The following is a 23,312-nucleotide window of genomic DNA, read 5'->3' as shown; positions in this document are numbered from 1 at the left end:
GCCCCTCGCCCTCCTTGTACTGATGGAGGCAAATCTTTTGGTAGGGCCTGCAGCGATGGGGCAGGGGATGGTAGTTTTAAACAGAGGAGAGATTTCAACTGGATAGAAGGAAAATTGGTCACAATGAGTGTGGTGAAACACGGGCTTGGGATGCCCAGAGAGGTTGGAGATGCCCCATCCCTGAAGCGATTCAGGGTCAGGTTGGATGGGGCTCTGAGCAACCTGATCTAGTTGAAGATGTCCCTGCTTATGGCAGGGGAGTTGACTTAGATGGACTTTAAAGGACCCTTCCGCCACAAACCATTCTGTGGTAAGAGGGAGATGGTGGTGGGTGGGTGTGTGGTGCTGGATGGCAGCTGGGGTGGCCAGATGGGGTCTGTTGACCTGGCATGGTGACCTTCCTCCTCCCTCCACCACAAGCTCCTGTCCTCTGGTGATGTCCTCTCCACCACCCTCATGCCCTAGGGCTGTCTTGAGCATCTCTGTCCATCCAAGAGCCCCATCATTAGGGCATCCATAACCCACTCTCCCCCTCAGGGTGTTTTCCACCCCAAATTCTGCGTCACCCCAGTGCGGCATCTCCCCGGGGGCTGGGGTTAGTCAGCAGGGAGGGGAAGCCCTGCCCTACTGGGGTGACTCACCCCAAACCCAGGCCATGGCAGGGCCCAAATACTGATGGCAAGAGCCGGCAGGGTGCTGAGCGTGGCCCCTCTCGGTGCGGACACCATGCTCAGCGCCCTGCCGGCACAGGACCCGGCGGCCGAGGTGCCGCCACGTTAAGGCACCTCAAGGCTATGAAGCCCATGGGGCAAGATGAGGTCCCAAGTGCAGGACACCCCATGGTTCTGGGGGTCCTGTGAGCAGGTTTGAGGTTGGCCCTCTCGCTGCCAGGCCGGAGAGAAAAACCAAAAGAAAAAGGTGCTGGTGTGGAGGGAGGGGGTTGGAAATGGAATAGAAACGCATCAAGCGCCCATAGAGGGCGCCAGAGGTAAAGAACTACAAGTCCCATCATCCCCCGGCGGCGGCGCATGCGCAGAGCGGGTGGGCGGGCCCGCGCCGCGCGGTGCGGCGCCGCCGTGCGCTGATTGGCGGGGAGGCTTGTCCGTCAGGGCCCCGCCCCGCCCCCCCCGCGGCGGTGCCTGCCCCGGGCTCGGCGCGCGGCGCTCGGCGCTCGGCGCGCGCACCGGGACCCGCTCCGGGACCGGGACCCGGGACCCGCACCGGGACCCGCCCCCCCGCACCGCCCCCTCCCCCCGCCCCGCCACCCCCCGCCCCGCCACCGCCCGCCCCGGTAGCGGCCCCCCGGGGATCGCCCGCCCCGCCCGCCCCGCCCGGTACCGCGCCGTCCACCGGGCCCCACCATGATGAAGTTTCGGTTCCGGCGGCAGGGCGCCGACCCCCACCGCGACCGTCTCCGCCACGACCTCTTCGCCTTCAGCAAGGTACGCCCGGGCCGGGAGGCGCGGCGGGGGACCGCGGGGAGAGGGGGACGACCGGGAGCTACCGGAGGTGTCGGGCAGGGCCCCGGGAGCGGGGTGCGGGCAGCCCCCCTCCCTGTGCTGCAGGCTCCGGCACCCCTCAGCCCCAGGGCGAGATGCCGACCCCGGCGAGGGGAGCGGTGCGCGGGACACCGCCCCCCCGGGCTCCGAGGTGCACCCCCGGGGCAGAGTCACGCACCGGGACCCCCGGGGAGCAGGTCTGGGCCCGGGGAAAGGGCACAGCGGCGGGGCGGGACCCCCGATGCAGGCTGTGGGGGCACGATGCCCCTCCGGGCTGGGCACCGGGACCCCCCGGGTAGGATACCCCCGGGAGGGGCTGTCCTTCTCCCCAGGGTGCAGCGGACACCCCCCGGGACACCCCCCGCACCCAAGGGGCGATCTGGGGCACGATGTGACCCCCTCCAGCAGCGCGGCAGCCCCCTTCCCCAGCCCTCCGGGGCGGGGACTCCCCCGAGCCCCCCTGTTCTCCCCGTGCCCTCCCTCCTGTCTGGCCCTGGGGTATCTTATGCGGGGGGCTCAGCCCCTCACCCCAAACACCCCCAGGGCAGGGGCGTGGGGGCGGCACACACCCTGCGTCAGCAGGAAGGGCTGTGGCAATGACCCCTGGACCTGGGGGTCCCCCAGCACCCCAGAGCTGTGTGTCTGGGGGGCTGGAGGCATCTGAGCTGCAAAACTTGCCCCCCTGGCTGGCACCGGGGGTATTTCCCATTTGCCCTTGTCATTCGGGGTGGGAAGTTCCCCCCTGGCTCATCAAACAACCAGGCAGGGACCCCGTCAGCCCAGGGGTGCTCGACCCTTCCCTCAGCAGGACCTGGAGCTTGGTGACCCTGGGCCCTGTGGTGTGGGGACCATCCTCCTGCCCTTGGGGCAGGAGAACACGGCAACTACCCCTCCCCCAGTAGAGTCCAGACTGTGTCTGTCTGTCCATCCTTTGGCAGCACCCCCAGAGTGGCTTTTTTTTTGCTCAAACTCATGGTGGGGGCCCCCCGGATCACTCCAAAGTGGGGTTGGGCTAGAGATGTTGAGGTGAGCTGTGGTGGAGGGGTCACAACTGGCACCCACAGCCCCGGCCCCCCAGACTCACTGCTGTGGGCCAGGGTCTGGCTGGGGTGTGAGGCTCAGCCCAGCCAGAGCCCCCCCTTGTTTTGGGTCGAAGGGTCCCTGTAGTTGGATCCTGCCCGAGCAGGCGCCCTGGGGGGTCTGTGCCCGGTGGGGTGTCCCAGGGGGCAGCCCCACTCCAGCTGGCCGGGCGCTGGGGCCGCTGGCTGCCCACCTGCCTCCCATTAACGGTTGTTTTTCCTCCCGAGCTCCAGATCTGCCTGGGATTTGCTGTAATTTGGCCGGGAACGCGCCTTGGCTGGGCCGGCACAGCCTGCCGGATGCGGTGGGAGGAAGGGCTGGGCGCAGGGGGCTGCCAGCTGGGACCCCCATCTGGGTCTGGGGGTGCCAGCGAGCTGGGAGGGCACTTTTGGAGGGTCTTTGTTGGTGTTGTCATCCCAGTCCCCAGCCTAAGGCATCGCTGGGACATCTATGTGCTGCTGCTGTCCCAGCTCCCCCCACCATCCTCCAGTGCATCCCGGCAGGATTTGGGTGACGCTATCTGGGGCTGCCATGGGGACCAGCACAATCATGCACTCATTCACCCCCCACCCAGCTGGACTGGGACCCCACGGGTGGGCTTGGGGACATTGTCATGCTCATGAAGGTGTCCCTTTGGAGGGGAACGGGAGCCAAGGGGTGACAGTGGCTGTGCCAGCGGGTGCAAAAAACCGCCCTGGTGTGCCCCAGACAAAGGGAGTGGGGCCGGGATCCGGCCAGGCTGGCTCCGACGGCCTCCCTATCGTCTGATCTCACCGTCGCCTCGCAGCCAGATGCCCCCAGGGGGCTGCTCCCCTGGGTGCCCTGTGGTCCCCTCGCCGCGGGCCGGGGCGGTGGGTGCCCCCCGCGTCCCCCCGCTGCCAGGCAGGCAGCCCCTCCCCAGCCACGAGTCTGGGCACGCCACAACGGCCGGGACTTCCTTGGGAAGGTGCCCGCGGGCGGCACGCGGCTCTGGCTGGGACATCCCCTGGTGCTGGTGGGTCCCGCTCTCCTGGTTCTGCTGCCTGGCACCACCGACCCCCCGGAGACATCTTAGTGGGGTCTTGCCTGCTTGAGGGACTGAGCTGGACTCTGGGCAGGGATTTAGGGTGGGGGGGTCCCTTCCTCAAGGTGCTGGTTGGGGTCGGGGGGGGGGTCATGCAAGCTCAATCACCCCAGCCCTTGGTGGGGCTGTTGGTTTTGGTCTGTTTTAGGGTGTCATGTGGAAATGGGGTGAGGAGTGGCGTCACCCCCTCCCTCCCCAAGGACCCCACTGATCGCAGCAGGGGATAAGGCAACGTCCTTGTGCTCCTCCGTCTTGGGGATGAACCTAGGGACAGGAGCCATGGGGGTGAAATGGGGCTGTGGTGGGGGCTTGTTGGATCCAGGAGTGGGGGGTTCTGGCTCTGACCTGCCTGTCCCCATGGCAGACAGTGGAGCATGGCTTCCCCAGCCAGCCCAGCGCCCTGGCCTACGACCCCGTCCTGCGCGTCATGGCCATTGGCACCAAGGCAGGAGCCGTGAAGCTGTATCCTTTTCCCTCCTAGTAGGTAAGGACTCCCCCACAAACAGCCCCATCCCAGAGGGATGCTGAATACGTGGCCGTGCTGCTGCAGCACCTCATCCCCCCGCTCTGCCGGCGTCCGTCTGTCCGTCCAGCTGGGCTGCAGCTGGGCCGGGGAAGGGGGGCCAGAGGAAACCTCTGCCTTGTCCAAAACATTGGTGGGGACAACAGGATTCAACTGTCCTGGGAGGTGTGCTGCTTCGTGGTGTCACCCTTCTCATCCTGGGGGGCTTCTGCCTGTCCCGGCCTTGTCTGTGTCACCTTTGGGGGGGCAACGCTGCTGGATCAACCCCACGAGGGGCAGCGGGGCCTCCGGCTGGCCTGGCGCCGGGGTGAGGGGCTGCGGTGGGCGCTGAGCCCGGCCCCTGGTGGGGGGCCCGGGGGTGGGGAAGGGGACAGGGACAACGCGGGGCCCGGCCAGGCTTTGTTGCCGGCGGCGTGCGGGGAGACTTCAGAGGGCTGCTGGCAGGCGGCCAGGGCTGGATACGGCTCGGGGGGCCCCGCGCCGCAGGAATGTGGGGTGGGCGTGCGGGGAGGGGGGTGCGGCTGCGCCCGGATCGGGGTTGGGGTCAGGGTTGGGGAGGGGGCGGCCCGCCGTGCTCCCCCTCCCCCCAGGCCAGCAGCTCCCTGCCTCCCGAGCACAAAGATGGCGTGGTTTTATTTTTTTTTTTCCCTGCCGAGGCCGCCCTTGTGCCAGCCCGGCCGTGATGTCGCCGGCTGCTCGGCCCTGGGGGGCTGGCTCTGGCCACCCCAGGACCAAACCCCCTGCCTGGGGCTGTGGAGCTGCCATCATGGTGGGCTGTGCATCCTCCACAGGAGTGTTTTTGGGATGGTACCCGGCTTGGAGCTGGCACTGTTGTGGCATGGTCCTGCTGGTGGCCATAGGACCCCGCTCTGGTTGCCACCAAGAAGATGCTTCTGGAGGTTGATGATGGTGCCGGGCGAGGCGGCAGCCAGAGCTGGCCTGACTGGTGCTACTGGTTAGTGGGGGCACCTATGGGTGCTCCCTGGCCAGGCTGGGTGGATCCAGCTGCAGACAGCCTAGCATCAAGGGGCTGCCACAGCGTGGGGATCCCCTGGGGCAGCTGGGGGTCCCTGGGTGTGAACCCCCATTGCAGTGAGCTGGTGACACCAGTGTTCCCTGGCTGCTTGCCCTGGGGGGCTGCCTGTCTTTTGGCCAGTGGCACCGTTGGGTGGGGAATACCCCTGGGATGGGTGGCACCCCCGTGTCCCCCCAGAGCCCCTTTGCATGTCCTGTGACCTGGTCCCCCATAAGCCTCGGTGACTTGGGCCTGGCTCTGCCAGCGCGGCTGTGCCTGGCGCTGCCAGACGGCTCCTGCCTGTCGGTCCAGGCAGAGCCGCTGGGCCAGTTCCCCACGCTGGAGGCACTGGGGCTGAGGACCACGGGGGCTGGCGGGTGGCAGCCCGAGCCATGTGCCGAGTGCCGAGCCATGGCTGTGCCGGGCACCAGCCGTGCCGGGCTGGGGGAGGCAGCTGGCTGAGTCCGGGGGTGTCGGGGCACACCGTGTGGTGCTGGAGCTGCCACCCGGGTCCTGCCCCGGTTCCTGCTGAGCCGCGTCTCCACTGGAGGAGCCGGGACCAGTCGGGTGAGTGAGGCTGTGCCGGCGCATGCCGAACCCCACCCTGCTGCCGGCGCCTCGGCACAGCCGCAGCCCTGCAGCTGAGGAAGAAGAAGGTGGCAGAGGACGAGGAGGTGGCCTGGCCCTCACACACCCATTCCGGCCACGTGCCGGCTGCATCCTGACCTGGAGCATCCCAGTGGGAAATGCTCGGTGGGTCCCAGCCAGCCCCAGGGATGGTGGTATGGAAGCTGGCTCTGGTGTGGGGTGCTGCTGGGGATGCTCAGCCCTGGCCCTCCTGGCTGCCTGGTAGAACTGTGACCTTAAGGGGGAATCGGGGGGGACCGGGCATTTGCTGGGGTCAGGGGGGCTCTATTCTTGTTGCTTCTTTGACGGCTCCCCCAGATATGGTGCACCAGGAGTGGAGCTGACAGGCTTGCACAAGGAGATGGCCACTGTCACCCAGCTGCACTTCCTCCCCGGCCAGGTAGGCAGGTATCCCTGGGGGGCCTGGCAGCAACCCCCCCTGGCCCTCCACCCACCCAGTGTCCCCCCACCAGGGCTGGCTTCTCTCTTTGCTGGACGACAACACGCTGCACCTCTGGGAGGTCTGCCAGAAGGATGGCTGCTCCCACCTGGAAGAGACCCGCAGCTTCAGCCTCCCAGGACGCCCAGGGTCTGACAGTGCTAAGTACTTGCCTAGGGGGGTCCCCAGCCCCCCCTCTCCGTAGGGCTGTGGCTGGGAGTGATAGTGCTGCCAGCTGGGAACGGCGCGTGGGAGCAGCTGTCCTGGCTGAGGGCGGGATGGTGGCCAAGGTCCCTTTGGTGGTGGTGGTTTCTTCACATGGATACTCCTCCAATCCTGACAGGGATGTTCGGGGGTAGGGAGGGGATGGTGGGAAGTGCAGCCCTGAGCTTTTTATAGGTGCTGGCAGGGCCTGGGGGTGATTAGTGGCTCTAATTGCTGTTTGTGCGAGGCTGGCCCTGTCCCTGTCCTCCTGGGCCACCGGGGATGGGGATGCAGGGGAGGTTTGGGGTCTCCCTGTTGCTCCCCCAGACCCAGCGTGGGGCTGACACATCCCCCCTGCTCCCCCCTAGCTGCTCCCCGGGCATCACACGGGTGACTGTGGTCTTGCCCATGTCCTCTGGTGCGGTGGGCTGCCTGGGCACTGAGGGTGGTGCTGTGTACTTCCTCACCCTGCCCACCCTGGTGCTGCTGGAGGACAAAACCCTTTTCCCGGATGAAATCCTGCAGAGGTGAGCCCTGCCAGCCCCATGCCCCCTCCCCACAACCCTCAGCACCCCCCCCGCCCCCCAACCTCCCTGTGACTCTCTCCGTGCAGTGTCCCCGATGACTACCGCTGCGGGAAGGCTCTGGGGCCAGTGGAATCCATCCAGGAGCACCCACGGGACAGGAGCCAGCTCCTCATCGGGTACAGCCGGGGGCTGGTGGTCCTCTGGGAGCAGAGCACACGCACCGTCCAGCACCTTTTCCTGGGGAACCAGGTACTGGGGCTGGTGGGGGCAGTGGTCGTGTGTGTGTGTGTGTCCCCAGTCCAGGGTGTCAAGCCCTCTATGTGTCCCTGCAGCAGCTGGAGAGCCTGGCCTGGGAACAGAGCGGGAAGAGCATCGTGAGCTCCCACAGTGATGGCGGGTACATGGTGTGGGCAGTGAGTGGCACTGGCCAGAAGACCCAGCAGCCTGTCATGTCCACCATCCCTTATGGTACGGGGTGGGGGAGATGAGATTGGGGGCTAATAATCCCATCCCAGCACTGGTGTTGCAGCTGCAGAGTTGGTATCTTCTGTTTCAGGTCCTTTCCCTTGCAAAGCCATCAGCAAAATCCTCTGGCGGACCTGCGAGTCAGGGTATGTCCCTATGGAACACGGGGATGCTCCGGGATGGGCTGATGGTGGGCATGGGGAGGAACCTGGGCTGTGGGGAAGATGCTCTAAGGGATCTGGCTTCTGATGGAGGCTGCTTCATCCCTCCAGGAACCCCTTCATCATCTTCAGTGGGGGGATGCCACGGGCCAGCTATGGTGACCGGCACTGTGTCAGCGTGCTGCAGGGCCAGACCTTGGCCACGCTTGACTTCACCTCCCGTGTCATCGACTTCTTCACTGTGCAGAGCCCAGAGGTGGCTGAGGGAGGTAGGTCCCACCAGGGCTGCCCTGGGGAGCGGGTGGGAGGGGGTGGGTCTTGACTATCAGAAGTCATTTCTCCCCCTCCCTCCTTCCTCAGGCTTTGAGAACCCCCGTGCCCTCGTGGTGCTGGTGGAGGAAGAGCTGGTGGCCATTGACCTCCAGACACCGGGCTGGCCCACCATCCCTGCCCCCTACCTGGCCCCGCTCCACTCCTCTGCCATCACCTGCTCCTGCCATGTCTCCAACGTGCCCCTTAAGCTGTGGGAGAGGATCGTCAGTGCCGGCGAGCAGCAGAGCCCCCAGCAATCCTCTGCTGTGAGTGGTGGGCATGGCAGGGAGGGGAGGTCCCGAGCCCCCCCAGGATGGGCTGGCAGAGGGGTGACGTTTACTCCTGCTCTGCACGAGTGGGCTCAATCCATCCCTCCCCCCCTCCAGGCTTGGCCCATCGATGGGGGAAAGAACCTGGCCCAGGAGCCCACGCAGAGGGGGCTTCTTCTCACCGGGTGAGTGCCCTGGCAGCAAGGAGGGGGTCTAGGAAACCCAAAATGCACCAGGGGGCTGAGGGGACACACACATCCTCAGTCCCATCCTGCAATGGGGGAGTGGGATGGGGTGGGGGTGGGTTCCAGCCACTCTTGTTGGGTGAGCTGCTCTGCTCTCATTCAGCCTGATGGCTGGGCAGGAGTATGTCACCCACTGTGTTGTCCCCCCTTGTCCCCCCCCCTTCTGGCACGGTGGCTGCCAGCACACAGGCAGCTCTTGTTGGCTGGACAGATGTCAGGGCCCTGAGCTAACAAGGCCTCCCCATCCCCCCCTTGCCAGGCACGAGGATGGCACAGTGCGGTTCTGGGACGCCTCGGGGGTCTCCTTGAAGCCCCTCTACAAGCTGGGCACTGCCAGCATCTTCCAGACTGACTGCGAGCACAACGACAGCCTCAACCAGGCGGGTGAGGAGGAGTGGCCGCCCTTCCGCAAGGTGAGGTCGCTGGGGGACACACACATGCTGCTGACCCAGCACCCCCTGCCTCTGCTGGCACCGGCTGGGGAGGGCAGGCCTGGAGCTGGGCACGGGGGATGCACCCACCGGAGCCATCCCGGGGACGTGTCCCACAGCTCGGGGCGCAGCTGCGGCGTGACGCCCTGTGGGGACACAAGGGATGCTTGTTCCGCGTGTCCCATCTCGTGGGTCTGCCCTGGCACGGGGGGAGAGCTGGAGGACGTGGGGGACACACACACAGACCTTTCCTGGGCGTGATGCCCGGAGCAACCCGTGTGCTGCAGCTGGTACCCGCCAGCTGGCGGGGGGATGTGTGGGGTCCACAGGGGGGCTGCCCCATAGCTGTCTGAAGGCCTGTCCCCTTCCTCCCCCCTGCAGGTGGGCTGCTTTGATCCCTACAGTGACGACCCCCGCCTGGGCGTGCAGAAGATCGCTCTCTGCAAGTACACGGCCAAGATGGTGGTGGCCGGCACGGCAGGGCAGGTAGGGCAGCGGGGGGCAGAGCTGGGAACCTCCTCAGATTAAGTTGTGGCTGCCCCATCCCGGGAAGTGTTCAAAGGCAGGTTGGATAGGGCTTGGAGCACCATGGTCTAGTGGGAGGTGTCCCTGCTCATTGCAGGGGTTTGGAACTGGATCATCTTGAAGGTCCCTTCCAACCCAAACCAGTCTGGGATTCTATGATGTTTCTCAGCACCCTCTTGGGGAGGCACAGTGTGGGGGCCACAGACCCTGCAGACCCCCATGCTTATCCATGAAGGGCTCCTACCCATGGGGTTTAGTGCCCAGCTTGCAGCAGGGTTGCTGTCCCAGGGGGGCTGGCACCCATCCCCTACCATCCATGCTTGTCCCCTGCAGGTGCTGGTGATGGAGCTGAGCGATGAGAAGTCGGAGCACGCGGTCAGCGTGGCCACCATGGACTTGCTGCAGGACCGTGAGGGCTTCACCTGGAAGGGCCACGACCGCCTGGCCCCCCGGAACGGGCCCTTGCCCTTTGCCCCTGGCTTCCAGCCCAGTGTGCTGGTGCAGTGCGTGCCCCCCGCCGCTGTCACCGCCGTCACCCTCCACTCTGAGTGGAACCTCGTGGCCTTTGGCACCAGCCACGGCTTCGGACTCTTTGACTATTACCGGCGCAACCCTGTGCTGGCCAGGTATGGGGGGGACATCTCAGTGGTGCGGACCCCCGTGATGTGGCAGGGGTCTGGGTGCTGAGTGACGTTGGTGCCCACAGGTGTACGCTGCATCCCAATGACTCTCTGGCCATGGAGGGGCCCCTGTCCCGTGTGAAGTCCCTCAAGAAGTCCCTACGTCAGTCCTTCCGCCGCATCCGCAAGAGCCGGGTGTCCGGCAAGAAGAGGCTCAACGCCAGCAGCCCCTCCAGCAAGGTGGGTAGGGAATGGGGCTGCCCCCACTGCTCCTTATCCCTATGGGGCAGGGTCTGACCCCTGCGTCGCCTTCCGCAGGTGCAGGAGGCCAATGCGCATCTGGCTGAGCAGGCAGGACCGCCCGAGGTGGAGATGACACCGGTGCAGCGGCGGATCGAGCCCCGCTCGGCCGATGACTCGCTCTCGGGGGTGGTGAGATGCCTCTACTTCGCTGACACCTTCCTCCGGGATGGTGAGACCCCCCCTCCTGCCTCTCCCCTCCCCAGGAGGCGCCCCTGAGCTGGGCCTGGCGGGTGCTGTGCCATGGGGAGGGGGATCTGACACTGCTCCCATCCCCACAGCTGCCCACCACGGCCCCACCATGTGGGCAGGGACCAACTCGGGCTCCGTGTTCGCCTACGCCTTGGAGGTGCCGTCGCAAGAGAAGTTCTCGGAGCGGGCAGTGGAGGCGGTGCTGGGGAAGGAGATCCAGCTGATGCACCGGGCACCAGTCGTGGCCATTGCGGTGCTGGATGGGCGAGGAAACCCCCTGCCCGAGCCCTACGAGGTCTCGCGGGACCTGGCCAAGGCCCCCGACATGCAGGGCAGCCACTCTATGCTCATCTCCTCTGAGGAGCAGTTCAAAGTGAGCATGGGGCCCCACTGTGGCAGGGATGGGACCCACCACCCACACGATGTCCCACATCCTCTCTGGGTGTCGCTATCACCCTGGGTGCAGGAACAGGGCTGGAGGTGACCAACCAGGTCCTGAGGCACTCCTGCACTTGCCCCTGGAGTGGTGGCTTTGAGGGGAGGTGCTCATAAGGTGGGAGGCTGCTTGGGTGCCCTCAAAACCTGACAGGTTCCTGTTCCCCCCTGGCACCTGGCTCCTCTCGCCTCTCCAGGTCTTCACGCTGCCCAAAGTGAGCGCCAAGACCAAGTTCAAGCTGACAGCACATGAGGGCTGCCGGGTGCGGAAGGTGGCCCTGGTGAGCCTGGCCAGCACCGGCCCCGAGGAGCGGCTGGAGAACTGCCTGGCCTGTCTCACCAACCTGGGTGACATCCACATCTTCACCGTGCCTGGCCTGCGGCCCCAGGTCCATTATGGCTGCATCCGCAAGGAGGACATAAGTGGCATCGCCTCCTGTGTCTTCACCAAGCATGGCCAGGGTGAGGGCACTAGCCCTGTGCTGGGGGAGATGTCCCTCGTAGCTGGGACAGTGTCTCCAGCCTGCAGCCCCCGCAGGGGCTCACTGAGGCTCTTTGCTGTCTGCCCCCATTCCAGGTTTTTACCTGATCTCTCCCTCCGAGTTCGAGCGCTTCTCACTGAGCGCCAGGAACGTGACGGAGCCGCTGTGCCGGCTGGAGGTGACCCGGCTCCAGGACACTTCATGCCTCAGGTGGGATGAGCCCTGGGGATGTGGGGGATTTGCCACAGCAGCACCCCTGTACCTCTGGCTCTGGCACTGACTTCTCCCCATGCTTCCTTCCAGCAACAGCTTGATGGCGACGCCGAAGCTGCCGCAGGCGAATGGCACCCATGTCCCGCGCAGCCCCGAGGACCAACACTCCCCCACCGATAGTGACCGTGAGTGACTGACCCGTCCCCGCCATGCCCCCTGCATCCCCCTGGGCCCTGCTCCAGGGCCAGCCCCGTGTCCTGGCTGCCTCCCAACCCTCCTGATCCCGTGGCTCCCCAGGGTCCCCTGAGGAGCACCCGGCCGCCTTCTCGCCTGGTTCCACTGACTCCCCCAACAGCAGCATGGAGAACCCGCTGGACACCACCGGGGACGTCACTGTGGAGGAAGTGAAGGATTTCCTGGTGTGAGTCTGGGGGGATAACGGTGTAACCAGCACCCACAGGGCCATGGTGGTACCCCCAGCTGCCTCTCACCCTGCTCTGCCCCAGGTCCTCGGAGGAAGCAGAGAGGAACCTGAGGAACGCCAGTGAAGACGAGGCCCGGCCCGCGGGGATCCTTATCAAGTGAGGTATGTGAGGGGCTGGTGGTCCCCATGGGGACATGGGGATGGGTGGCCCCGTGCCAAGGTGGGGATGCAGCTCCAGCTGCAACCCCCAGGGTGCCATGAGGTTTGGAGCTTGGATCCCAGCATCCCCCTCCATCATGGGGAGGAGGACATGGCCATGGTCCCTGGGGCTTTTGGTGGGAGGGGCAGGGGGTGCAGCAGCGTGTCCCCCCAGGTCCCCTTCTCAGGCGCTGTGTCACCCACAGGCATCGCCGGCCTCCCCAGCCCATCTCAGTGCTCGGATTCCCGGGACGTGCGACTTGACTGGACCCCCCTGTGCCCCCTCCCTGTGTAACGTAGATTCGCCTCCCTCTAACACCCACGCCGGCTCCGGCACGAGCCCCCCGCGCCCCCCTGCCCGGCCCCCCCAGCCAGGGGTCCTGGTGCACAAACTCTTCCCGGGGAAGATAATGATCTTTTTTTATAGACGCGGTCGAGTGTCACTGTCCTCAGCTCCAGAGCCCCCCCTTTCCCAGGGGATGCTGCTGCTTCCCTGGCTCCATAGGGTGGGCTGGGGCTTGTGGACCCTCCTCATCCCCCTCCACTTGGTCCCTCGGGGAGGTGGGGGGGGCCGGGAGCCCCGGGCACGGCCTCCCCTGTACCCTGGTCTGTGTTTACATGCCTGGCTCCCTGCAGTTTACAGCCCTGTCCCCTGGCTCCAGACTGTCCCCTTCCCAGGGGAGCCCAGCACAGACCCCCTGGCTCCCAGGTGGGCACTGGAGCACTTCAGCAGCTTGGGAGGGGCACAAGGGGTGGGGTCACAGGTGGCCTTTTTCTCTTAGTGGCTTCTCCAAGGGCTATTCTCCAGGTTGGGCTCCATGCCTGCTGCTCCTTTCTGACACTTAATTCCTGCCACGGGTGGATTTGGGATGGGATTGCAATGCAGGGTGGGACACCGGTTCCCAACCCTGCTCTGTGCTGGTGCTGGGGGGAGGGAGGGGAGTGGGAAATGGGGTTCGGGGCTGCCCCAACCCCCTCCTGCCCCACTCGGGGGTCTCACTGTGCCAAATTCCTCTCCCCTGCCTGGGTGCCCCAGCCCAGCCTCATCCTCATGGGGCTGCAGTGACACTGCCTCTGTCCCCTGGGGGCTGTCCCTGCGTGGCTCTGGGGCTCAGCCTGGCACCTGCCCCTCCTTTTTGGGAATCTGGGGCCGTTTCAGACCCCCCCCCCCCCTTCCCCCTCCCCACCCACAACACCCTCCCGGGCTCTTTTTCGGTACGTGTGTGGTTGGGGGGGCAAGTGGGGAGGGGGCTGGGCAAGGCAGCACTGCCCTAGGTCCAGGACTGTAGTGTCCCTTGTAGAAACGCCCCCCTCCACATCCTTTTTTTTTTTTTTTTTTTTTGGTAAGATGAATTTAGCATTGTTTAGGTATTAAAAATACTGGTTTTTAATATTGAAAATAAAGCATTTAATATCAACTGCCCAGGCTGCAGGTGTTTGAGGAGCCTCAGCTGGTGGGCTTGGAACCAGGTGGGTGCCTGTGGGGCAGGGGCAGGGTGGGGGGGACCCCACTTGGCAGCGAGGTGGGCACAGTCAGAGCCTGGCACGGTCTCAGGGTGAGAAGTGCAACCTTTATTGATACAGTACCCATGGGCTGCCCCCCCTCTCAGGGGGAGAGGGGTGGTTCCTGTTCCTGCCATGACAGCAGGGCTGGCTGTAAGGCTCAGGGCTGAGACCCCCTCCTGCCTCTTTAGCAAAGCTTCCTCCCACCCAAACTGGGTAACACTCCAGTAACCCAGTTGCAGGCACTGGTTTTGGTGCAGCAGCATCCCCAAGCAGGTGTAACAGGGCCCCACATCACCCCATAATCCCCTCCCCCCCCACACCAGGAAGGGAAGGAGCTGAGCTGGTAGATGGGGGGCACAGAGGGTCAGCCCCAGTGCTCCCCGCTGGCCCCAGGCTGGTAGCAGGCGTGTGCAGCAGCGCAGGGTGCTGGGGAGGGGGGTCCGTGGTGCTGGGTGCCCCCAGCCCTTAGGCAGGCGGTTTGCGGAAGACGCTCCAGGCGTGGAAGCAGCGGGTGAAGGGCCAGGGCTCGTTGCCTTTCCGCACCAGCCGGAGCTTGCGGGGACGTGCGGGGTCCTTGGAGCGCATGTGCTGGATGTAGACCTGGGGCAGAGAATGTGTGTGTGTGTAGGGGGGAGTTGGTCCCTGGCCCTTGCCCACCTCCAGGAGATGGTGCTTCCCAGCCCTGGGGGCAGGATCAGGACCCCGAGGGGTGATGGAGATGCTGGAATCCTTCCTGCAGCAGCGGGCAGGAGGGAGGACCTACCTGGCATGCCTTGAGGCTCAGCTTGATCTCCACCTGGCTGGTCTGGGTGCCCACCCACATGTAGACCTGTGGGAAGGACAGATGTGCAGCTGGGCTCAGCTGATGGTGGACCCAGGACCCTGGATGGCCTCCCAGCCCTGGCTCACTACCCACCCCCAGCTCACCTCCCGCCCGTTGTCCAGCAACATGATGTCATCGTCAGCCAGGTCATCCTGGCAGAAATCAGAGCACTTCTCTGACACGGAGAAATAGCCCTTCTCGTTGGAGCACCTGCAGGGAGAGCCAGAAGAGGACTGCATCAAAGACATGAGTTTGTTAGGACTCAGCTCGTGCAGAAGGAAGGGAAGCTCTCTTCCAGCTGGATGGATGGAATTTGGAGAGGGGCTTTGCCTGTCATGGGGAGCTGTGTTCTGGACTAAGCCCCTGGAAAAGGCCAGCACAGCTTGGGGTGCTGAAGGAGGACCAGCACAGATGGAGCAGCCCTTCCTGGGTCAGGACCCACCTGAAGAGCCGGGAGTGTTTCATATATTCGGCATCTTCATCGTAGGGCTTCTGGCTCCCTATGCCCACCCAGAAGAAGTTTTCAGGCTCTTCTCCCTCATTTATAACCTGTGAAAGCAGGGACATGGCTGAGCATGGCTGTCCCCTGCCCCAGTGGTCGCTGTCACCCAGGTAAGCTGGCACCAAGCCCTGCTGTGCCAACCCTGCTTGCCTGCTTGCTGTAGGAGTCATCAAACATCTGGTTCATGATGTCCTCGGCCAGCTTGGCCTCGTCAGGGTCAGCTGCCCGGCCCACCCAGGTGTAGACAATGCCCTGGTTGTCTGTGCTCTCAAAGGGCACCTGTGGGAGCAGAGAGAGTTGGGGCTGCCCCAGGAGGGAGGGGGGCAAGCAGCCGAGCACCCCCGAGGATGCTCAGCCAGGAGCAATACCTTGAGGATGAAGCAAAACTCTGAGTTGAGCAGACCAGCATCTGTGTTGATCTGGATGCACCTAGAAAAGAAGCCCAGGAGGCAGAGTCAGCAGGAGATAAGGCAGTTGTGTCTGCTGGCAGATACCTTGCCAGGAGCCCAGCACCCATGGGTGCTGCCCGGCCCCGAGCAGCCCCTGGGAGGGCTGACCTGGTGCAGAGGGCCCCGCCATTGGTGCGGATGTGGTAGAGGCTGGGCTGGGGTGGGCTGGCCCTGTCCTTGCGCTTGCCCCGGTGGATGACAAACCTCCTCTTGAAGTGCGAGAGGAACTTGGGGTTCTCCTGCTGCTGGGTCATGCGCACCACCTGGCCAGGGGTGGGTGTCAGCAGGGCCATGGGGACAACCCCAGCCCCAGCCGCACCCACCCTGCCAGCCCCCATCTCTGCTGCTAACCCCTGCCCTTAGGTTGGGGGGCAGAGAGGGGATGTGGGGGAGAGCTGGGGGACCCTGTGTCACCCCCCAGGAGCACGCAGTGGGGTCACCTCCAGCTTGCCAGGGAAGAGACTCTCAAACTTCTTCTGGAGGCTGAAGGTGAAGGTGAGCCAGCCCATGTTGGAGGCCTCCCGGCCCTGCCAGAAGTAGACGATGCACTGGAAGTCTTCCTCAGGCTGCTTCTCCTCCTCCTCTTCCTCACCCTCCTCCCCTTTGCCTTCACCCTTCTTCTTCTTTTCCTCTTCCTCCTCATACTCCACTGGCACCCAGTACCTGAGGGCAAGGACAGGGGGTGATGTGAGGGCTGGGGCAGGTTGGGGAGCTGGGCAGGGAGATGGGGGGGGACACAAGGTGGTCCAGCAGCCCCAGGGAGGGGACAAGCTGCATGTCACCTGCAGAGGAAGACATAGCAGTCGTGGGTGTGGAAGTGGCCAAACTCCTCCTCAGGCAGGCGAGCAAATTTCTTCCCCTCCAGCACGAAGCCCTCCATGCCATCCAGGTCCTCATTCCACTCCTCCATCAGCTGCTCTGCCTGTAGCCCAGTGTGCTCTGTCAGTGGCCACACCAGCCACCCCACCAGCACCCAGCCCGACACCGCGGGGGGACGCACAGGACAGACCCCAGCCCTACCTCGCTCAGGGGCATGGGGGGCTGGCGGGGCAGGAACAGCGCCGTGAGGTCGGCCTTCATCTGGTCCTTCTTCTCAGCGTCCTTGTGGACCTTGCCGGCGAGGCCGCCCTCCTGCAGCACCGTCTCGGCGTTGCGGGTGTAGTCCACGCGCAGGACGTCGTCCCAGTTCTTGAACTTGGACTTGAACACCTAAATCACAGAATCGCAGAATGACAGGTTGGAAGGGACCTCGAGGATCTTCTGGTCCAACCTTTCTAGGTAGGAACACGGTTTAGGTGAGATGCCGCAGCCACTAACTGGGGAGCAGGTAATGCACCCTGGGCCATGGCACCCAGCACCCCATCTGACGGGGTCTGTGCCAATTCCCAGGCAGGTGGGAGGTGCCCTACCTGGCACTCGGTGCCCTCCAGGTTCCTGGTGACCATGGCGTGCTTGGGCCGGTGCAGCATCCCGCACAGCTCCTGGCTCAGCTTCAGCGCCGCCGCCCGCACCAGCCGCGGCGACTTCCTCCCGATCCAGATGAAGACGTCGGACCAGCAGTCCAGGATGTACACGCTCTTGGTGTCCAGCAGGCTCTGCAGCTGGGAGGCACCAAAAGGAAAAGGGGGTCAGGCATCAGGCACCTGCAGGCTTTCCCGGCTGGAAAACACCCTGCCTGCTCCTGAAAGACAGCTGGGAAGAGCAGAGCATCCCTCTCTCCCAGGGCACAGCTGGAGGCAGAGGGGGCACGAAACCAGTCTCGCTGGTCAGACTGGGAGAACCTCCCCGCCCCATCCTACCAGGCGCATCTCTGGCATCAGATCAGCCTTCAGACTCTTCTTGTGCTCCACTGAGAGCTTGTAGTTGATCTGGGGCAACTCCAGGTAGCCCAGGCCCAGGCCGACCTGTGGAGAGGACACAGGTAAGGGAGGGGCACTGCAGGGTCCCAGCAGCTCTGACAGCCCCACAGACCTTACAGCTTCTCACCTTGTACAGCTTGGGCTTGTGGGGCTGGAAGTCGTCAGGGACACAGGGTCGGATCTCCTCGGGCTGTCCCCCCAGCACCTCCCAGAAATCGGGGGTCTCCTGGCCCTGGGTGAGCAGTGTGATCTCTGCCTTGCCCTTCCGCTCGTTCTTGTTGATCTTCTCAGCAAAGAGCCTATGGTGGGAGCAGGTGAGATGGTGGGTGGGCTCCCTGCACCTCCAGCCCCCCAACCAGCCCTACCTGGCCTTGGTGGTGCTGCTCAATGTGGCCTGGCTCCCACGCCACACAAAGAGGTTCAGGCCGTGGTCCAGGAGGAAGACAAACCTGGTGGATACAGAGGTCAGAAGACAGTCAGGAGAGAGCAGGGTGCTCCGAGTGTCCTCCCCACCCCAGGCTCCTTGCAGAACACGAAGCTGCAGCTGCTGGGGTTCGGACCCACATCCTTGTAGAAAGGTGTTGGTACAGCTGATTTCCACCCTAGAGATGCAGCTACGATGTCTTGGGTAGACCCAGCTAGCACCCTGTCCCCTCAGGGGGCTCCTGTGTCCCCTCACTGCTGCCCCAGCTCACCGGGGGTCCAATGATGTCCCTTTCAGTGCCACTGGCTCCAGCTTGACATTCTTCTTCCCATAGACACGGTACAGCCTGGGGGAGGGACAGCCAGGTGGGACATGGGGCACTGCCTGCCCCACGCATCCCCCCGGCCCCTGGCTCCAGCAGTACCTGGTGACATACTGTGTGTCCTCAACGGTGAAGAAGCCACTGGCTGTGCCACCCTCGATGTAGGAGATGTCATTGTCAAAGACCTGGGGGCAGAGAGGGGGTGAGGGTGGGAGAGGCAGGGCTGAGGGCTAGAGGGGGGCTGGGGGTCGGCCCCACCTGGAGGAACTCGTCACTCTCGTCCCCCATCTCCTCGCGGATGCTGCGGCACTCGGCCCCCAGGTAGTTGCGGAGGTTGACGGCGTGGATGGCGGAGCAGGCTTTCTTGTCCAGCGTGGCCTCCTGCCCGATCCAGTAGTAGATCTCCCAGTTGAGGGAGCCATTCTCATCCAGGAAGGTCTGGGGGGACACAGGGTGAGACATGGGATGGCCAAGGATTCAGCTTGGGGATGTGGGGGACCCTTGGTCCTCCTCAGGTACCTTGAGCACGATGTAGCAGTCAGCCTCGTAGAACTTGCCATGGAAAGCCTCGTCCACCAGCGTGGGCACGAAGTTCTCGATCTGCCAGACGCAGAGGCCGGGCAGCTGTCCCACATCCTCACTGAAGAACTCCGAGTAGTCCAGCTGTGGCTTCTCCAGGCCCTGGTCCCAGCGGCGTGTCTTCAGGTCTGGTGCTTTTGCCTCCCCGCTCTCCTGCAGGGATGGGGACACATCACAGAACTGGGGACATCTGGTTCCCTGCCAGCACCCAAGGTGGGCCAGGGGCGCTGTGGTGCTGCTTAGGGTCCCTCTCCCACCTCAGACCCTACCTCTATCTTCTTGTTCTTTTCCTGAGCCACATCTGACATCCCCTTCAGCACCTGCTTGGCCTGGTCATCCTGGGAAGAGTCCTTGCGCCGCCGGAGCCGCATCTTGCGGGCCAGAGGGTCCTTGGTGCCACCTCCTGGGGACACAGGGACAGGTGAGAGGCAGCCAGGACACCCAGGTCTCACGTGGGGCACACCGTGGGCTGCAGCTCGTTTCCCAGCGTGCTGCTCGAGGCAGGGGCTGTCCCCAAATGTCCCTGCACACTTACCTGCCCCAGCGGCCGCCACGGTGGCCGGGGAGGCTCCGGCCAGACGGAGCTGGTTCTGCAGGGAGAAGTCGATGTTGTACCACTCTGACGTCCGATCCACCGGCTTCGGGGGCATCACCAGGTTCGGGTTCTCACGCACGTCCAGGATCTGCCAAGGAGGACACAGCAGACCCTCACTGCTCTGAAGAACAGGCTCACAGGGACACCAAGGATGTGGGGTGGGATGGGAGACCTCTGGATCACCCTGGGCTTTGGTGAGGGGATGTGGAGGGAGCCCCCAGTTCATCAGCTGCCTGGGCTGAACCGTGTGCCTGACTGCATGTATTGGTCCCAAGACTCCCTGTCCTCACCCCCTCCCACCCTGCAGCCCTGGGACCCCAGGGACATGCTGGAGCTGTGGTGGAATCAGCCAAAGGGGGTGCTGGGCTCTCACCTCCACATCTGTCAGGAAGTGGATGGCCTCTGGAAGCGTCACCAGGCGGTTCTTGTTCAGCACCAGCTTCCTCAGCTTGGAGCACCTTGTGACATGGAGATGCCAGTGAAGGGCCAGGCCAGGGTGACACTCTGTCACCATAAAGCCTCTATGTCCCCTCTCAGGGATAGAGTAGATAATTTTGGGGACTTTCCTCTACCTGCACAGGCTTTCAGGGATGAGCTCCAGGTTGTTGTTGGCTGCCATGAACTCCTCAAGGTTGACAAGCTTGCCAATGCCTGAAGGGATCCCGTCAAAGTCGAGCTTGTTGGAGTTCAGGTACATCTTCTTCAGCTTGGTCAGCTTGCAGATGGCCGACTGGGGAAGGAGAAGAGGATGGGGTGAGGGAGAACCCAGTGGCATGGAGGCAGGGACATCCTGTACAGGCAGGGACATACAGGCAAGGAGGTGAGCTGGTTGCGGGACAGGTTGAGGGTCTCCAGCTGGGTCCACTGGTCGATGCAGAGGGACAGCTCTGTGATCTCGTTGCTGCTGAGGTTGAGGCGCCGCAGGCTGCCCAGGGTGTAAAGGCACTCGGGGACACGACTCAGGTTGTTGCAGGACAGGTCCACGTCTGGGAGAAGACAACGGGGTGATGCCATCAGCCAGACCCACACCAGGGCTGAGAGAGCCCCTGGAGAACCTCAGGCCCTGTGGAACTGGGTACTCCGGCCCTACCTGCTAGGTTCACCAGGCCCTCAAGGCTGGTGGGCAGGTTGCTCTGGGTGCGCTGGGTGTTCCTGAGGTGGAGGGTCTGCAGGGCTGTCATTGCTGGGAGCTGCCTGCAGACCACAGAGAACCACAGGGCAGAGATAGCCTGAGGGCTGGAGCAGGCACCCAGCCCAGCCCTGGCACTGTGGGATCCAGCTGGGAAAATGGGGCCTTACCGGAGCTGTGCGTGCAGGAGGGGGTTGTGGTTGAGGATGAGGGTCTGGAGGTGGACCAGGCGTCTCATCTGTGGGGGGAGGCTCTCCAGCTTGTTGTTGCTCAGGTCGAGGTAGAGCAGGTCCGTCAGGTTGATGAAGAGCTGGTTGGGGATGGTCTCGATGCTGGAGGGACACGGCGGATGTTCAGGGCTGCCTGGGACCTGCACCAGCCCTGAGTCTCCCTCAAGGAGGGGCAGAGAGCAGGACCCAGAGTGAAGGGGGTGATGGATGGAGGTGGCTGTGGCTAGAGGGAGATGGCTACCCTGGCCCAGACCCACCTGTTGTGGCCGAGGTTGAGGACCAGCATGTTCTTGGCATTCTCCAGTTCCCGGGGACACTCTGTGAGCTGGTTGTAGCTCAGGTCCTGGGGCAAGCAGGAGAGCAAAGCAGGCATCACCCTCTGCCCCACATCCAGCAACCACCACCCAAAATTGAGGACTGAGGGGCATCTCTGGGAGGGCACAGCCTTCCTACAGCCACTCTCATCAGCCAAGGAAGCTCTGCACCTACCAGCACTGAGAGATCGTCCAGTTGGAAGATATCATCAGGGACTCCTGAGTTCTTCAGCTGGTTTGCACGAGCCACAATTGCCTTGAAAGGGGAGAGAGCAGCACAACTGCAGCCACCCACCAGCTCTAAGCCTGCTGAGCACCCCAGGGCAGCCAGGAACAGTTCTCATGTGTCCCCAGAGCTGGTCAAGAAGTGCCACCAGCCCTGATGCCCATGGAACACACGAGGGGGACTTACCCGGAGGCAGGGCAGGCTGGAGAGCTCGCCATGGAGTGTGGTGAGGCTGTTGTGACTCACGGAAAGGTGTTCCTGCCAGGAGACCCAGGGGAGCCCCAGTGAGCAGACAGAGGAGCCAAGGCTGCATGGAGCATCCCCTAGGTCCCTGCGCTGGCCTGGGGGGGGGTCCCAACTCCCAGGTGAGCCAGGGGTCCACAGAAGCTTGGGGTGAGCTCAGCCCTGACCCACGTGAGGCTGCTGGGATGCCCCAGTCTCAAACTGTTGGATTGGCCCCAATGTGCCCATTGCTGCCTCCATACCCTTCCTTCCATGGGGCAGACACCCCAGCCTTGCTGCAGCGTTCAGGGTGCTCCAGGATGCTACCAAAGTGGCTTGTGGCAGTGCCACAGAGTCCCCAAGCCAACAGACCCCAGTCCTTGAAACACTTCTCACTGGGTGATGAGGAAAGGGGCAGACGTGGGGACCAGCAAGGCTGGAGGAGGGCCCAGGGGACAGTTTTATCTTCCTCAGGGCACCACCAGCCTGGCTGTCACCTGATCAGGAAAATGAGGCACTGGTAGACAGGTTTTAAGTCTAGCCATGGCCCCTGAGCACCTGGCAGGAGTGTGGCTCTGGGCAGCAGGGAGGTCTTTCCTCGCCTGAGCCGGGCACAGCGACACGGTGACAAGAACATTTGGCATCATTTAAAGGTCCATGTCTGGCTGGCACTGAGATAACAATGTCCACGATGTGCTGCAGGACACTGCCAAAAGACAGCTCAGCCAGGGGCTCCACCAAGGGCCTAGTCAGGCACAAAACTCAAGCCGCCCAGAAAACAAAGCCAGGCAGCTGCTGTTGTCCCAGACGTCTCCAACACCACTGCCAGCTCCTGCTCTTTATGCTCTTTAGCAAAGAAGGAGGAAATAAAAAAAAAACCCAAAACCTTAAACCTTCCCATATTAAACCTTCACCCTCCCCTTCTATTAAAGGGCAGAGGATCTAAGCATGGTTTTTAGTCTGGTTTTCTAGGAAAACAAGGTGAAACCGAGTACAAGTCTGTCTCAACCCCACTGCTAACAGCTCCCACATCCAATTTCAACCACAGGCCGTTGCTCAGCCCTATTATTAGCCACCAGAGCATCCGCCAAAGAGCCACGAGGCTGGCAGGCACCCGGCTCTCGAGAGAGTGAGCCCCATCCCCTGCCCCAAACCTGCTGCTCACCAGCTTCTGGAGGGCAGCCAGCTCCTCGGGCAGGTAGCAGAGCCCCGTGCGGTTCAGCTTCAGCCAGCGCAGGCTGGTCATCGCCTTCACGTGCTCCGGGAAGTACCCGCCCTGCGGAGGAGCAGGGTGAGAAGCACCTGCCCCACGGGATGGGGGCTGGGGGGTCTGAGCGACCCCGCGTGCTCAGTCCTATGGGATGGGGGCTTGAGGGCTCAGGAACACTCAGTCCCCTGGGATGGGGAGCTGGGGGGCTGCGATCATCCAGTCCTATGGGATGGGGAGCTGGGGGGCTGCGATCATCCAGTCCTATGGGATTGGACCCGAGGGGCTAGAATTGCCCATCCCTATGGGATTGGGAGCAGGGGAATTGGGACCTCCCAGTCCTATGGGATTGGGTCTTGGGGGGCCACCACCCCCTGGCTTTCTGGGGCCCCGCGGAGGTTGCCCAACCCCAGGTGACCGTGGCCAGAGGGGGCGAGCGAAGCCTGACAGGGCCGGTCCGGGCCTGACAGGGCCGTGCGGGGCCGGGCTTCCTCCGCAGCCCGCGGCCAGGCTGTTCCCAAGCTCCCGCTCCCTCCCGTTCCCTCTCCCCCGCACCTTGAAGTCGTTGCCGCTGAGATCGACGCCGCGGACGAAGGGCAGGACCCCGGTGGCCGCCATGGCGGAGGGACCCGGCAGCGCCCGGCCCCGCCCCCTCCCCGGCCCCGCCCCCTCCCCC

At 63.9% G+C, this 23,312-nt stretch overlaps 2 protein-coding genes across 3 annotated transcripts; one reads left to right on the top strand and one right to left on the bottom strand.

Annotated features, from left to right (window-relative positions):
• Positions 1-1,331: 1,331 nt before the first annotated feature.
• LLGL1 (LLGL scribble cell polarity complex component 1) lies at positions 1,332-13,640 on the top strand. Of its 2 annotated transcripts, XM_051632202.1 has the most exons (23): positions 1,332-1,442; positions 4,007-4,104; positions 6,126-6,207; positions 6,281-6,396; positions 6,819-6,977; positions 7,064-7,226; positions 7,310-7,445; positions 7,534-7,588; positions 7,715-7,872; positions 7,964-8,181; positions 8,302-8,369; positions 8,689-8,842; positions 9,242-9,346; positions 9,719-10,011; positions 10,092-10,245; positions 10,324-10,477; positions 10,587-10,870; positions 11,130-11,394; positions 11,510-11,624; positions 11,718-11,812; positions 11,925-12,048; positions 12,134-12,213; positions 12,456-13,640. In XM_051632202.1, the coding sequence occupies exons 1-22, from the start codon at positions 1,362-1,364 to the stop codon at positions 12,210-12,212; spliced, it is 3,156 nt and encodes a 1,051-aa protein (XP_051488162.1). In that variant the 5' UTR covers positions 1,332-1,361; the 3' UTR covers position 12,213; positions 12,456-13,640. The 2 variants fall into 2 exon arrangements, with proteins under 2 accessions (XP_051488162.1, XP_051488163.1); XM_051632203.1 differs by lacking the exons at positions 1,332-1,442; positions 4,007-4,104 and adding an exon at positions 4,108-4,126.
• A 160-nt stretch (positions 13,641-13,800) lies between these two features.
• Positions 13,801-23,282, bottom strand: FLII (FLII actin remodeling protein). Its single transcript, XM_051632201.1, has 30 exons — positions 23,192-23,282; positions 22,595-22,705; positions 21,394-21,465; positions 21,157-21,237; positions 20,925-21,010; positions 20,608-20,769; positions 20,399-20,502; positions 20,119-20,294; positions 19,881-20,038; positions 19,682-19,766; positions 19,249-19,396; positions 18,983-19,116; positions 18,654-18,866; positions 18,393-18,572; positions 18,237-18,319; positions 18,084-18,158; positions 17,754-17,837; positions 17,516-17,687; positions 17,329-17,433; positions 16,939-17,130; positions 16,550-16,738; positions 16,312-16,451; positions 15,970-16,192; positions 15,638-15,792; positions 15,449-15,509; positions 15,231-15,359; positions 15,021-15,127; positions 14,683-14,788; positions 14,519-14,584; positions 13,801-14,355 (listed from the first exon to the last, which is right to left on the bottom strand). Exons 1-30 carry the CDS (start codon positions 23,252-23,254, stop codon positions 14,221-14,223), a joined length of 3,795 nt encoding a protein of 1,264 aa, XP_051488161.1. The 5' UTR covers positions 23,255-23,282; the 3' UTR covers positions 13,801-14,220.
• Positions 23,283-23,312: the final 30 nt, after the last annotated feature.

Source organism: Apus apus, chromosome 14 (assembly GCF_020740795.1).
Source record: "Apus apus isolate bApuApu2 chromosome 14, bApuApu2.pri.cur, whole genome shotgun sequence".
Lineage (NCBI taxonomy): Eukaryota > Metazoa > Chordata > Aves > Apodiformes > Apodidae > Apus > Apus apus.
Note: the sequence above shows the minus strand (reverse complement) of the source record. Positions and strands in the feature narration are given on the sequence as shown.

Coding starts and splice junctions, on each gene's coding strand:
- LLGL1 (XM_051632202.1), top strand. CDS start 1,362: ATGATGAAGTTTCGGTTCCGGCGGCAGGGCGCCGACCCCCACCGCGAC. Junction 10,478..10,586: donor TGACACCTTCCTCCGGGATG/GTGAGACCCCCC, acceptor CCATCCCCACAG/CTGCCCACCACGGCCCCACC. Junction 11,813..11,924: donor CTCCCCCACCGATAGTGACC/GTGAGTGACTGA, acceptor GTGGCTCCCCAG/GGTCCCCTGAGGAGCACCCG.
- FLII (XM_051632201.1), bottom strand. CDS start 23,254: ATGGCGGCCACCGGGGTCCTGCCCTTCGTCCGCGGCGTCGATCTCAGC. Junction 17,838..18,083: donor GGGACATCATTGGACCCCCG/GTGAGCTGGGGC, acceptor TGTATCCACCAG/GTTTGTCTTCCTCCTGGACC. Junction 14,789..15,020: donor AAACACTCCCGGCTCTTCAG/GTGGGTCCTGAC, acceptor CTCTCCCTGCAG/GTGCTCCAACGAGAAGGGCT.